The 15,449-nt window shown below is 33.1% G+C and overlaps 1 protein-coding gene across 2 annotated transcripts in view; it reads right to left on the bottom strand.

Annotated features, from left to right (window-relative positions):
* Positions 1-15,449, bottom strand: part of TAOK1 (TAO kinase 1) — a 107,494-nt gene that overhangs the window by 42,352 nt on the left and 49,693 nt on the right. For both annotated transcript variants that reach the window (XM_081162204.1, XM_081162205.1), the window contains 6 exons: positions 13,710-13,781; positions 10,194-10,295; positions 8,874-8,919; positions 8,245-8,341; positions 5,699-5,812; positions 2,966-3,057 (listed from right to left, as the gene is read on the bottom strand). In XM_081162204.1, coding sequence (XP_081018330.1) covers positions 2,966-3,057; positions 5,699-5,812; positions 8,245-8,341; positions 8,874-8,919; positions 10,194-10,295; positions 13,710-13,781 — 523 coding nt within the window. The remainder of the gene's footprint in view (positions 1-2,965; positions 3,058-5,698; positions 5,813-8,244; positions 8,342-8,873; positions 8,920-10,193; positions 10,296-13,709; positions 13,782-15,449) is intronic.

Raw genomic sequence — 15,449 nt, 5'->3', positions numbered from 1 at the left:
GATTTCCTGGTTGTAAGACAAAACCAAGTTATTTCAACCTTTATGATAACAAACTATAAGTGAGTCATATTTATTTAGATCTGTATTTATCAAAACCAAAGATAGTACAATTGATTTAAGTTTGTTCTTTCTCCTATACTATAAAAAAAAATTTGCTTTGACTCATTATCTCTAATTTAAAGTAGAAAAGCATGTAATAGATGTATTTCCTAAGACTGCAAATCTAATTTGCAATGAAAATCATGCCTCTAGACTTGTACTGTCTAACAAGGTAGCCACTAGCCACATGTGACTATTTAAATGCAAACTTGCCCAGCCAGTGTGCCTCAGTGGTTGAGCATCAACCCATGAACCTGGAGGTCAAGGTTTTCCTGGTCAGGGCACATGGGTTTTGGGCTCAAGCCCCAGTAGGGGGCATATAGGAGGGCAGCTGATTGATGATTCTCTCACATCATTGATGTTTGTATCTCTCCCTCTCCCTTCCTCTCTCTGAAATCAATAAAAACATATTTTTAAAAATGCAATTTAAATGAAAATAAAAATTTAAATTTAATTCCACATTTCAAGTGCTCAAAAGTCACATAGATACAGAACACTGTTATCATTGAATAAAGTTTTATTGGCCTGTGCTACCCTAGACCTTTCCCCTGGAACCAGAATCAGTCTTAAAATATAGTTCCTGACTTAGCACTTCATAATTCAAAACATTTTAAGTGCGCTGGCCAGGTAGCTCAGTTGACTGGAGTGTTGTCCTATACACCAAAAGGCTACAGGTTCAGTTCCAGGTCAGGGCACATACCTAGATTGTGGGTTTGATCCCCAGTGGGGCGTGTATAGGAGGCAATCAATCAATGGTTCTCTTTCATCTCTCTCTCTCCTCCCCCCCTTCCTCTTTCTAAAAAATCAATAAAGCATATCCTTGGGTAAGGATGAAAAAACACACACAAAAACATTTGTAAGTAAAATCTTTCAAAAAGTGATTATAACACACTATTTAAAAAGTTGAAGATGACAAATATACACCTAAAACTCTAGTGCCTGATTCATTTAAAGTTATATACAAGTAGTCACATCTTCTGAAGTTGCTTTGTTATAAGTGTAAAGACACTTCATTATGAAGGAATTCTATTTTATAATAAAAAGCTAGAAAACCTAGAAAAAATAAGAAGCTATTCCACAGAAAGTGCATAGTTCAGATTTCTTTCTGAGCAGTACAATTAACTAATTAGAACTTTCTAACTAAGTAAAAATTAAAATACATCAATGTTATCTAAAGATCATTAATGTAATTTCACTATCACCAAGGGGCACCATATGTAAAAATGCCCCATGGGCACATTGCTAATATTAAGTAGCGTCTCTACATTTATACCCAGGTTTTATTTATTTATTTATTTATTTATTTATTTACTTATTTATTTATTTATTTAATATATCTTTATTGACTTCAGAGAGAGGAAGGGAAAGGGAGAGACAGAGATAGAAACATCAATGATGAGAGAGAGTCATTGACTGACTGCCTCCTGCACATCCCCCACCGGAGATCAAGCCCACAGCCCAGGCATGTGCCCTGACCAAGAATCAAATCGTGATCTCCTGGATCCTAGGTCGATGCTCAACCGCTGAGCCACGCCTGGCTGGGCAATATCCAGGTTTCTTAAGAAATTAATTAGGATCTAACAATAAGAATAATAATCAAGGATAAAGGAATAAAGTTTAAGCCACTTAAAGATACTTTTAGTGGACATTTACTTTTATTCAGTTTCTTCTTAAGGTGAAGAAAACTCTTTGCAAATGTCCCAGAGAAATATAGTAGCTTTCTACTCACCCTTTGCAAGTAAAAAGGGTGGATCATTCCATTACTGACACACAAAAAAAATACTTTCAAATGGAAGAAACATTTTATAAACCTCAAATTGAGACCAAGATATCAGAAGAGAATGACATTATGAGAGTCTCCAAACCTCTGTTTACTGATGTTGTCATACTTAAATAAGATAAAAGGCCTGAAGGCAACGGTTAATGTAGAAATTCCAATGAAAGCAAAAATATCATTTTGGAAAAATATTAGACTGTAAGAAAGAAACAATCTGGTTGTAATGGGAATTATAATACTCATCTGCTGTGTACTGATAAGCAAGCTTTACTTTTATTTTTATCTAAATTTCCCTATCTACTTGTTTTAGAAAACTACTAACAAACCCAGGTTGATAAAGATTTCTCAAAATTACACATGGATTTTACTATTAACATGTTCTTTTCAATCTACTACTAGAATGGTTCAAGTAAATATTCCCAATATTTCCCACTTTTAAATAAAGTTTAATGGAATATTCTTGTAAAAAGAAAAAAGGGAAGGATACTGGGCTGATGAGGGTGGGAGGCAGGAAGCTTGGGGAATCAAGAGCAAGAAGATGTCCATCATCTTTGATTACAGTGACATTTCAATTACCCACTTGGCTCACAGTGGGAATGTAAGTAAAGTTATGATAGTCTACTGCCTTAAGCATAGTTCCATTTACAGGCAACAGGATAAAATGCTTGCACAAAATCAAAACACTGCATATGGTATGCAGCCTGACATCTAATTCTCTTGCCTAACTTAAGGTGATAAGTATCTTAGATAGAGGTAAGTAATTCATGAATGCTTTAGAGATCTGCTATAGATGATAAATCTAGTAATTATAGACATATTCCAGGTGTTTAACAAATATTCATTAATATTACAAATGGATACTTCAAACTTAATACCATAGTGGAAAATTATTTTAGACCTAATTTAACTGACCAAATATAATATACCTAATATATATAAAAATTAACAGGTCACCAAAATGAAAACTTGAATAAATTTACTGTTCCCCTTAGTAACTGACACAAAAAATAAAAACCTGTAATTTGGTACAGAAGTTGATGTAAGACATTGATTAAATCTTACTCCCCAGTAATAAAAAAGAATGCTTACCTAGTTCAATGCATGTTATTCCAAGAGACCATACATCTACTTTGCCATCATACTGTCCTTCATCCATGGCTAAAATTACTTCTGGGGCCATCCTAAAACATAAAATGTCATTTAAAGTAAAAAAAAAAAAAAAAAAGAAAGAAAAAAGTGTATACTATTCACTAAAATATAATGACTATCTACATGGAGAACACCTGTGTGAATTGCAGACAATATATCAGGACATAGTAATTTTTATAATAGAAAATGAATGCATTGCAGGTTGTGAGGTAAAAATCTACCATTGCACAGACAGTATGAGATTCATTCTTACTATCTGCATGATCACGTAACAGCATCCTAAAGGATGCCACAAAGAACAGTTGTATTCTACATCTGTTCAGGTTCACATGTTCTAATATTGTACATCCTTTAGGCCAGTGGTGGTTTCAGGATCCCATTACAAACATCTAATTTTTTGCTAGAAAGATCAAATCCCATCATTGGCACTGAATACCGGCAATTATCTTCCTTGAAGTTACAAGCTCACTCCATTTATTTCAGAAAATATTTGCCACAATAACCAACACTAAATTACCATAGTTTGTCAGTCTTCCTTTCAAATAAAAATAGTGTTCTGTGAAAAAAAGTGTCTAGGGAGGCTTACAACTAAAACAATCAGACAATTATCAAGCTTACAGGTGTCTTGGTTATAAAATCAAACATTAATTCATATCTTCAATTAGAGTCAAACATTTTTTATGGTACTTTAACCTTACACTTCATTTGCACTAGGAGTTAAGCACAGATAGACACTTAAAACACTCACTGACTTCTTCAATGGGACTGTCACCAGGCACCCCTGCGTGTTTGTGTGTGAGCATGCGAAGACATATAAATACGTGCCTAGTTCCTCTGTTCCAAATACACTACATACAAATTAACAAATATGTAAATAAAGTAAACTTTCAATTGTCAATAATAGGGTGTTTCCAATGTGTTCTTTAAGATGTTGAAGTTTGGGAAATTACTAAGTTAAACAAAATTAAACAAGTAATTTTTTTTTATTGTAGAACTTTCCAGGGCTTTTAAAATATCTAATATTCATCATTAATTTCTAAAGAAGAGAACCATTAAGAAATAATATTTGCTCACAGAATCCCTTTTTTAAAGAGGGGAGGGAGACTCTATCTAAACTAAGGTCCACATAAAAAAATTTTGGTCTTCTAGAGCAGTGGTCTTCAAATTTTTTTTATTCACTTACCTCCAATGAATTTATAAAAACTATGTATCCCCTTGCACATCTGAGTTTATATGTAAATTTTAAAAATTTAATACTTGCAAAAGATACAATGCACAGCATACCTACACACATACAGTATTTTGTATATATGTTTTAAAGATACTTAAAACTTGGAGCTTCAGGATTAGCTCATTCAATTTAATCAAAACCACTGCCATGTAACTTAACTAGCAAAGCCAGTCTTTAGGGTCATATCAATCAATAGAATCAGAATCATTTCTTCCAGAAAAAAATCTGACTTCATTTTTCAATACAAACAACATGTTAGTGTGTCCCCATGATGAACATCTTGGTTATGAATTCTACATTAGAAAAAAAGAAGGGAGGGAAGATAACTGGGAAAAAAGAAAAAGCAAGGAGTAAAAGGAATGGGAGATGATGTAAAAGGAACAAGGCCTTACCAAGAGCCTGTGTCCTGAACTCTTTAATATTTCTCATAGATGCTTTATATTCTGAAATTGTCCCTCTGGTGTTGCTCTGAGGCTTTTATATCCCAGAGAAATATATGATTATAATATTCAGGATAGGTAAGAAGTCTTTCTTTTATAAAGCAGTAGAAGGGAGATTTGAAAGGTCCGTGGGGAAAAAGATGTAGTGGACCTAAGACAGCACTCTCAGCATACACAGAGAAAGAGGACACATATGGATAGAAGTTGAAAATTATTCCCTTCAAACTTGCTGACATTAACACTGAATTGTTTATGGTTAAAATTACATGATGTCTAGAATTTGCTTCAAAATAACTGAGGGGTGGAGAAGAAGGAGAAAGGAGTGAATACATAGGTTGGGAATGGCCATGGGATAATGTTGGGATGAGTGCTTAGTATGTGAGGTTTTATTATACTCTTGTTGACTTTTTTTAAAATTTATTGATTTTGGAGAGAGAACCATCAATTTATTTTTCCATTTATTTATGCATTCATTAGTTGATTCCTGTATGTGCCCTAACTGGGGATGGAATCTGCAACCCTGGTACATGGGGACAATGCTCTAACCAACTGAGCTACCCAGCCAGGGCACTCTTGTTGACTTTTATATGTATTTAAAATTCTCTATTAATAACATATTAAAAAAAACCACCCCAAACTCCAAATTAGCTACCAGTCTTGAGGTACTCTTAAAGATCACCAATATGTAGTAAATGTAAACCTAAAGAAAACACAAATTTCCACTTAGCATTTCTATCTACGCCCCACTTCAATTTTTATTGAAATTTTTTCACTTCCACACCCAACATAGGATTCAGAAAATAACAGGAAAGAAAATATGGACCATGAGGGGGGAAAAATAGGAGATGCAAGGGTAGCACTCCAAATCTGAAACTAACTGTAATGCTTAAAATTAAAATGTCCAAAATAGTATTACATTTCCAGGAAAAAGACATCTGAAAAAAGTACAACCACATATTACCTATTTCAAATATGAGGATCAATACTAGATAGGATTCTTACCAATATGGCGTTCCCACAAAAGAATTGGCAGGAGATGCCATGGAAGCAGATCCAAAGTCAGCAAGTTTCACCTGGCCTGGTTCTGTCAGAAGAATATTTCCTGCTTTGATATCTCTGGGTTTAAGGAACACAGAAAATTATTTCTTTTTCTTTCATTATACTGTGTTGAAAATGATAAAAAGTAAAAATTTGTAAAGTAGGGAAGGAGAAATCAAAATAATTAAGTTCTAGGATAAACTTTCAATTGGGATAGTAAGAATTGAGATCCAAATTAAAAACCAAAAAGTACAAAATTCATATAAATATATAGGAACAAATTTCTAAGAGAAGATAAAATAGCAGTAAAAACAAAACAAAAAAATCAAGCAATTGGAACATATAGACTATATCTGAGTTCCTATTTACTGGTAAAATAATGGTTTTAAAAATAGAATTTAATTAGTCGACCTTTTTTTCCTAAATATAAGATTTCTCAATATCTCACTTAATGTAAAAATAAAGAACCTCATGCCGAATTTTTCATTATTTAATTTTTTAAAATTTTAAATTTAAGTATAGTTGGTATACAATCTTTTTTTAATGAAAGGAATGTCATTTATTTATTTGTTTATTTATTTATGTATTATGTCTATTGATTTCAGGGAGAGGAAGGGAGAGGGAGAGATAGAAACATCAATGATAAAAGAGAGTCACTGATCAGCTGCCTCTTGCACACCCCTTACTGGAGATTGAGTCCACAACCTGGGCATGTGCCCTGACCAGGAATCGAATCTCGACCTCCCGGTTCATAGGTTGATGCTCAACCACTGAGCCATGCTGATGGGGCTATATAAAATCTTATGTTGGTTTATTAGTTTCAGGTGTACAATATGGTAATTTGACATTTTTATACCTTACAATGTGATCACCCAACTAATTCTAATAATAATCTGTCACTGTGCAAACTTATCACAATGTTATTGACTACAGTCTTTTCCCCCTTTTCTCCCATCCTCCCACCCCCTTCCTTCTGGTAATCATCCCATTGATTGACTGGTGTGTTTTTTTAGATTTCACATATAAGTGAAACCATACCCTCTAGATCCATCCATGTTGTTGCAAATATGCCCCAATTTCTAAAAAGGGATTATTAATATCATTTCTAAAGCTCAGCATAATTCACCTAACTTAATATGATATGAAAACTGATGCATAAGGATAATATACTATTGTTGATCTCAAATTTACTTTCAAGCTTACTTTTCTAAACCAGCAGACATACTATCCATGCAAACTAAGAAAATGATGGATATTTATATAATAGGGTTGTGTGTCCAATGGGTACCATAATATACACTTACCCTTTTTAAAAAAGAAAAACTTTATTTCCAAGCACTGGTCAATTCTTACTATAGTATTGTAATGGATACAATACTAAATCTATTGTCCTTCCATTTGTTTTTAAAAAATGGAGAGGTATTCTGAATTTGAGAAGACCTTAGGTTCTAATTCCATCTCTTTCATATACCTACTAGCATATGGATTTCTCTTCGACCTTCCTATTCTCATCTAAAAAATTAATAACCCATTAACTCACAATGACTCTACTATATAATTTAATATGTACTGCCTGGTTCACATATATAATTGAAAAATGTTAATTTCCTTCTAAACCAGGCAAAACTAATACCAATGCTAAAAATGCATTATAAAATGGTTTAATTTTAAAGTAACTATCCATTATCATGGATTATCAAGGATTAATACTAAAAAGCATAAAAAGTCTTAAGTAGCTTTTATATGTCCATGTTATGGAATCAATGGAACACATTTGGCATTATCAGTTACCTGGGAGAAAAAAGATCTAGGTTTAGTTCTAGTTTAATCTATCTGGCTTTTTAAACTTGGGGAAATTAGCCCTAGCTGGTTTGGTTCAGTGGTTAGAGTGTCCGGCCCACAGACTGAAGGGTCTCACGTTCGATTCTGGCCAAGAGCACGTACTTGCAGGCTGGGTCCCGGCCCTGGTTGGGGTGCATGCAGGAAGCAACCAATTGATGTCTCTCTTTCACATCGATGTCCCCCCCGGCCCCCCGTCTCTGAAAAGCAATGGAAAAAATACCCTCCTTGGGTGAGGATTAAAAAAAACCAACAAGAACATACAAACAAACTTAAAAAAATAAATAAATTTGGGGAAATTAGTCACAAATTGGGACATCAGTTTCTTCATCTGCAAAATGAAAAAAGACAACATAACCCCTAATGTCCTTTCCATTTTGCAAATTAAATAATTCTGTAATTAAATTTTGACCTCAAATCTATAAAGTGAACATACTTCAAAAAGCCCAGCAGCATGTGCAGAAAAGATAAAAATTATCCTAAACAAAGATCAAGTGTACTAGCATGTTCTTTTTAAGGTATGGGCAATCTAAAAAACATGAGTTTATAAGATTCTGAAATGCTTTTATTTGGCTATAACCAATGAAAATTTCAGGGCAAATGAGTTCCAGGGTTGATAAATGCAACAAACCATTTGCTTGTTAATATATGATAATTTTCAATATACTTACCTATGGATCATAGTATGAGAATGCAAGTAGGCTAATCCCTGGAGAGCACCATGTGTAATTGCTGCTATTTCCACTTCTTGTAATGGCTTTTTGTGAACTTAAAATAAGAATTTGAAAATAATTATATAGAATATTTTTGTTTAAGATAATAAGTACACATATTTGATATATATGGGGCAATTTTAAAACAGTAACATTTAGCAAAAAGGGATTTTTCCCAAGATATAAAACAAGGCTATTGAATGTTATACCCAGTACCAATTATGTCTTGCTGTTAAAGTTGAGGTTACAGCCAATATTCAAGCTAACAACATTTAACAATTATTTGGTGATAAATTGTACAAAAGTAACAAAAAAGTTTTCCCTTCATTCTCCCATATTTTTACTCTGAACAGAAGGAATAGATCAAGCTGAATGACAAAGAATTCAGAAAAATGCTTGTTAAGGCATAATGAGAGAAAATTCACCTATTTTATGCTACTACATAACATAAAAAGAGGATGGTGCATACCATGGTGAGAATCTAGAAAAAGTTAAGGTTTTCACTGTTTTGAAAAGTTTTTACATTATTTAAGAATTCTCATTTTATTTTGCTAACACTTTTTTCTTAGTATTTGAAGGAAACCTACCTTCCAGTAAATCTGAAGCAGATCCTAAACAATATTCCATTACAAGCTATGTGGAAAGAAAAATTATAAAAGCATTAAAATATAGTATTGAAAAGATTCTATTTGAGATAAAATAAATTCACCAAGGAGATCAAGAACATAGTTTGAAGTAAAACAAACTCTAGTCGTTATTTACCTTAAAAAATATTTACGTAGTTAGCAATTTGTTAAATACATTTATAAAGTCAATGATACATTAATCTTTTATATCAACATATAATCACTTGTATAAGATATGTATTTCATATATAACTACTAACTAAAATTATAAAAGAATATACATATTTTGTTACTATTAACCTAGAGTAGCAATACTGATTGTTAGGACGCAAAAAACTATTCTCTGGGATCCTCTGGGACTCTATGTACAAAGCTTAGGTTACGGTTTAAATGTTTCCTTTAAAGCAAATAAAGAGCACCAGGTATTTAATATATAGTAACTAATTTAATCCTCACAACCACTTTATGAGGTAGGTCCTATTATTTCCTTGTTTTACAGATGGAAAACCTGAGAGATGAAGTAACCAGCTCAATGTCACTTCTTTCTCTTTAACCACAAACTCAGCTTTAGGAGCATTACCGCAACCACAACCAAAATCAAACTGGACAAAAATGTACCAAACATTAGAAATCTAAATGTAACTTCAGTACACTAAAATGATAATTAGCTGTGGCTTATTACTTATTCAGTATAAAGGATCGTTCCTGTTTAACGAAAATTTAGCCCTTTTCTTAAAAGATACAGTTATTGTGCCTATACCATTAAAGGATTACTACTTATCTCCTCAGTGGTAACAACAGGGTAAAATTAATCTCCACTTCTTGTAATAAAGTGTCCCAATTCTCTACCTTTAGTATTACTCTGCCAAGGAATCACAATCAATTCAAGTTTCACCAGGATTCACCAAGACTTCACCAAGAACTTTGTGGTTAAATAGATTATAACACATTATACCAAAAAGCTGTAACTTTCATCCTCAAGTAATAGAACTGGTTTCACAATGTTTGAGAAACAATTTAGTAGTTTGATAAACTACAAAAAAAAATCAGAGAACAGTTAATGCATATAAAGATCAGCTAAATATAGTAAACGTGCAATGCAAAAGTTCTTATCATCTAGGAGTAGGAGTTCTGGAAAAAGCTGCTCTTCCTTTCTCAGTATGAAGTAACATTTCAAGGTGGTTTAGCAAGCTTCGCAAGACCATTTTGAAACATTCTTAATTTAATTAATTCTATGCCCAAACCAACTAAAATTAAGGCAAAAGAAGAGCAGATACCTACCCATGCTGTGTGCTCACGTAAATAGCAGCCTTTATATTCTATACTGTTGGGATGTTTTATTCTTTGTAGGAACTTGACTTCTTTAATAATATCCTGCCATTTCTATGGGGAGAAAAAAGGGAATAAAGAATTATGAACAGCTGCTTTTCCTTAGAAATTTATATAAGAAAAAAGTAATTACTAGATTAAGGGTTAAGAAAAGCATAAAACTGCTTTATTTGTAATACTTAACTTAAATGTCAATTTTACATTCATATAATTTACAATCACATAATTTATAAAATTATTTCATTCAAGATAGGACAAATGTTAGTTAGGTAAAATTTATCATCAATGATTCTTATTAAAAATTTACAACCACACACCACATGCTGGTGAAAACTATATACCGTATTTAGTGATTTTTCTTCAAAATTCAACTTCCCTTTCTTAATTGCAGCTTTACTGACATAATCTACATACCATAAAGTTCACCTACTATGTTTTTGGCTTATATCTTCTACCAAATGTTAAGGTTTTGTTTATTTTTTAAACTCAAATGAAGTAATTACTCTGAGACATAAATTCATAAATGCACCCTTTCTAAAATACTAGTGAACAATTAGCTATTACATAGAAAAGTTCACAGAAAAAACAAGCAGTATGAAAACATTTTCCTACATATTTTACTAAGAGCTTTCTTCATGGACACCTTCAAGGAAATACAGACAAACCATTGGCTATAAACAATATATTTAGGCCATATCCTAAACAAAGTTCATCTTAAGAAGCAACCAGGGAACTCTAAAGGACCCAACGAGGTCCTTGGGTCTCATACCTACTATATAGTCTTAGTAGGTATGAGATAGCAAGCAGGAATCTATTTTTTCTTTGTTTTAATGTTTTAAAGCTTTAACCCCAACTTGGGCCATATTTCTAAAATCAGAGAAACTGCTTGGCTGGCATGGCTCAGTGGCTGAGCATTGACCTATGATCCAGGAGATTGTGGTTCAATTTCCGGTCAGGGCACATGCCCGGGTTGTGGGCTCGATCCCCAGTAGGGTCATGCAGGAGGCAGCCAATCAATGACTCTCTCATTATTGATGCTTCTATCTCTCTCTCCCATTCCCTTCCCCTCTTTGAAATCAATAGACATTTTTTTTTTTTAAAAAGTCAGAGAAACTAGCATAATAGAAAACTTTAAGAAATATTTTGTACTAAATTTAAGATCATATATCTCCCATGTTCTTTAACAAGCCCTCAACAAAATACAGTGAAGTAGGTGCACAGTGTTTTATATAAAATGTGTAAGATATAAGATGCTAAATTCCGAAAAAGTTTCATAGACCTTAAATTTCAAATTTGAATGCTCTGGGAGACAAAGTCTCAAAACAAAATAAACACCTGTATTCTTCAATGTAAAAAAAACTTTTATGAAGGACACTAGTATCAAATGTAAAAAAATGATGCCCTAAATGAAACTTTTTGTTCTAGGTGTGCCTAACCAGACTCTAGCATAGCATAAGTCTTCCTGTGAAAATCAGTTCTAAAGTTGTGCGACACAATGGTGAATAAACTTAGAGTAAACTTGTAAGAAATGGAGGTGAGTGTTTTTTGGGGAGTTTTAGGAATTTTTAGGAGTTTTTTAGGTATTAAAATGATGGAACATTGACATAATAGTATCATCATACCCACGGTACGATCATCACAAATACGAGATTTAGCATAAAATAAAGAGATTTGAAAAAGGCAGAAAACCAAAGTCTTTAAAAATTAAAGACTGATCCAGAAATTCTACCTCTGGGCACATACCCGAAAGTATTGAAAGCAGGGACTCAAAGAAATATTTGTATACCTATGTTCATAGCAGCATCATTCACAATAACCAAGGGATGAAGGTACTCAAGTGTCCATCAAGAAATGAATGGATAAAAATGTGGTGTTTCTCTCTCTCTCTCTCTCTCTCTCTCTCTCTCTCTCTCTCACACACACACACACACACACCCCACAGGAATATTATTTAGCCCTAAAAAGGAAGGAAATTCTGACACATACTACCACATGGATGAGCTTTGAGGGCATTTTGTTATGTAAAATAACCCTGTCACAAAAATACAAATACTGCATAATTTCGTGTACATGAGTCAACCTAAAGTAGCCAAAATTCACATAGAGAGATAGTAGAATGGTGATTTCCAGGGACTGGAGGAAGGAGGGAATGAGGAGTTATTATTTAATAGGTACAGAGCTTCAATTTTGCAAGATGAGATAAAAAGAAGTTTGGAGATGAATGGTGGTGATATTTGTACAGCAATATGACTATCCTTAATGCCACTAAACACTTAAAAATGGTTTAGCGGTAAATTTTGTGTATTTTGCTATAATTTAAAAAAAAAATTTTTTAATTAAAGACTGACATATCCTAGATTTAGCAAGTAGACTACAGTTTATAAAGTTTGTTTATGCAATTAAATAGAATATAACATCAAAAGAACTAATCAGAATATTAGTCAACTAAAGTATACTTAATGTAGTATTGTTAATTTTATATTTTGGTTTTTCAGATTATTACATACCACCTATTTTTTAGACTAGATCTATACTGCCTGTTAATTAAAGTGCATTTAAAATAGCAGTTAAGCCTGGCTGGGCGTGGCTCACCAGTTGAGCATCAACCTAGGATCCAGGAGACCGAGGTTCGATTCTCAGTCAGGGCACAAGCCTGGGTTGTGGGCTCGATCCCCAGTCAGGGGCATGCAGGAGGCAGCTGATCAATGATGACTCTCTTATCATTGATGTTTCTCTCTCTCTCTACCTCTCCCTTCCTCTCTCTGAAATCAATATATATTTTTTTGAAAATAAAAATAAAAAATAAAATAAAATAGCAGTTAATCTCTAAACCATTAAAAGATTATATCCAACATATTTACTGTAAAATACATCTTATTCTAGTTTACTATTTTAGGAACTGATAATCCCTCTATGATAGAGTAATATAGTGCCCTGGTCATGTTGCTTAGTGGTTAGAGCATCAGCCTGCACACTAAGGGTCACGGGTTTGATTCCTAGTCAAGGGCACATACCTGGGTTGCAGGTTCGATCCTCGCCCTTGGTCCGGGTGCGTGTGGGAGGCAGCCAATGGATATGTCTCTCTCACATCGACGTCTCTCTCTCCTTCCCTCCCCGCTCCCTTCCATTCTCTCTAAAAATTAATGGAAAAAATATCCTCACTCCTTGGGTGAGGATTAAAAAAAAGTAATAGAGTAATATATTAAATCACAGTTTAAAAAATTAAAAGCAGGGGGCACAAGTTGGGAGGCTTTTGGGACGCCAGTAATGCTATTTATGGCTCTAGGTCAAAGTTAAAGGGGTACATTCAGTATATGAAAGAAAATTCACTGAGATATACACTTAATATCTGTACACTTTTCTTTATGTATGTTATACTTTTTGGAAGAAATTCCCACCCACTCCCAATTAAAAATAGTATGTCTTTCTCTAACATACCAGTAAGAATGTATATATTTCACCACCTACCTCTGTAGACTGCTTTCCACTGTAAGACATTTTCTTGATAGCCACCACTTCATTGGTACGTACATCTCGTGCCTAACAAAACAAAGAAAGAACCATTGTAAAAATTAACAGGTTAAATCTGGGCAATCATTTCTCTGGGAATAAAAGCATTTATAAGCTCCCATGTCAAAAAGGACATGGGAGCTGTTTTTAAAGAATAAAAAAATAATAACTATTTAACAAAACAGCCAATTAACCAATACTTTGGAAAGAAAAAAAAAAGCAGTTATCTTTGAGTAATCTAGTTAAGAAGAAAAATACAGAAAGTTGAATAGTACTATAAACAAAAAGACAAAACAAGACAAGTATATACAAGGCTATACCAATAATTTTTGAAATCTCAATGAACTGGACAATTTTCTAGTTAAGAATAAATTACCAAAACTGATCTAAAGAAGAAAATGTAAATAAAACAAATAGTGGCAGGCTGAAAAGAATACCAATGAATTACATTTTAAATAGCCTTGAGTTGAAAACAGTTTTACCAGGGAAACTTTCCAGGATATACAGGGTGAAAAAGGAAAACTATGCTATTAATTTTATGAAGCCAGTATAATCCAATAATTAAAACTTGACAAAAGAGTGCAAAATAGAAAGTTAGGTACCAATTTCATTTTTAAATATAGACAAGAAAGTTCTAAATAAAATTTTAAAACCAAATATTACAGAGCATTAAAAGAAACTTTCATTTGCATAAAATATACTATAATCACAGAAATGCAAAAGATTTCAATACTAGGAAAACATTTAACAATTTACCACATTTCTTAAAAAGTCAAAAGGGTAGAAAATAGATGTGTATGTATGTATGTATGTGTACACACACACACACAATACACTCAAAAAATGCTGAGAACGCAGGAAGATCTCAACTCTAAATGTATTCAGTTGCAGGAAGGCCAAACTGTTAGAAAACTCAAATTACAAATATAATTCCTCAACATGCTAAATCATGCCTATCATAAACAACTGCTAATCAAGATTAAGATAAGACTGCTAAAATACTAACAAAATTATTTACAACTGTTCTTTTAAAAGTAATAAAAATGTAGCATTAACATATAGTTAACTCTTTGAAAAAGAGCCAAACTCTCATTATATGTTTTAAAAAATTATTATATATTGAAAAGACACATGAAAATAGTTGCAAAATAGTTAAAATGAGTTCAGTAAAAGGGTCAGAACCATCTCAAATCATCTGTGGAAGAACTCTTTTTCAATCCAGACTTTAATAAACTGTCAAAAATAAAATGCTTTAAATTAGATTATAGTGATGGCTCCAAACCTCATTTACTAAAAAGCAATAAAATGTATACTTAAAATTGGGGAACTTACAGTATGTAATTTATACCTCAAAAAATTTGTTTGAAAAAAAGACAACACATATATAAATTATACCTAAATAGTTGCTTAAAAAACAAACAAAAAAGACACTCTGGCCTGACTGGTGGTTGAGCATCAGTTGGTTGAGCACAGACCCATGCCCTGATTTGATAACCCAATCAGGGCACATGCACGGGTTGCAGACTTGATCCCCAGCAGGGGCATGCAGGAGGCAGCCAATCCACGTTGATGTTTTCCTCTCATGGAAGTTTCTCTCCCTCTCCGCCCCTCTCCCTCCACTCTAAAAAAAAAAAATCAATAAAAACATATATTTTTTAAAAAAGAAAAAAGGCTCTATTAAGTGGATCCCGGGAACAT

This window comes from Miniopterus schreibersii (genome assembly GCF_964146895.1).
Source record: "Miniopterus schreibersii genome assembly, chromosome: 16".
Taxonomy (NCBI): Eukaryota; Metazoa; Chordata; class Mammalia; order Chiroptera; family Miniopteridae; genus Miniopterus; species Miniopterus schreibersii.
Note: the sequence above shows the minus strand (reverse complement) of the source record. Positions and strands in the feature narration are given on the sequence as shown.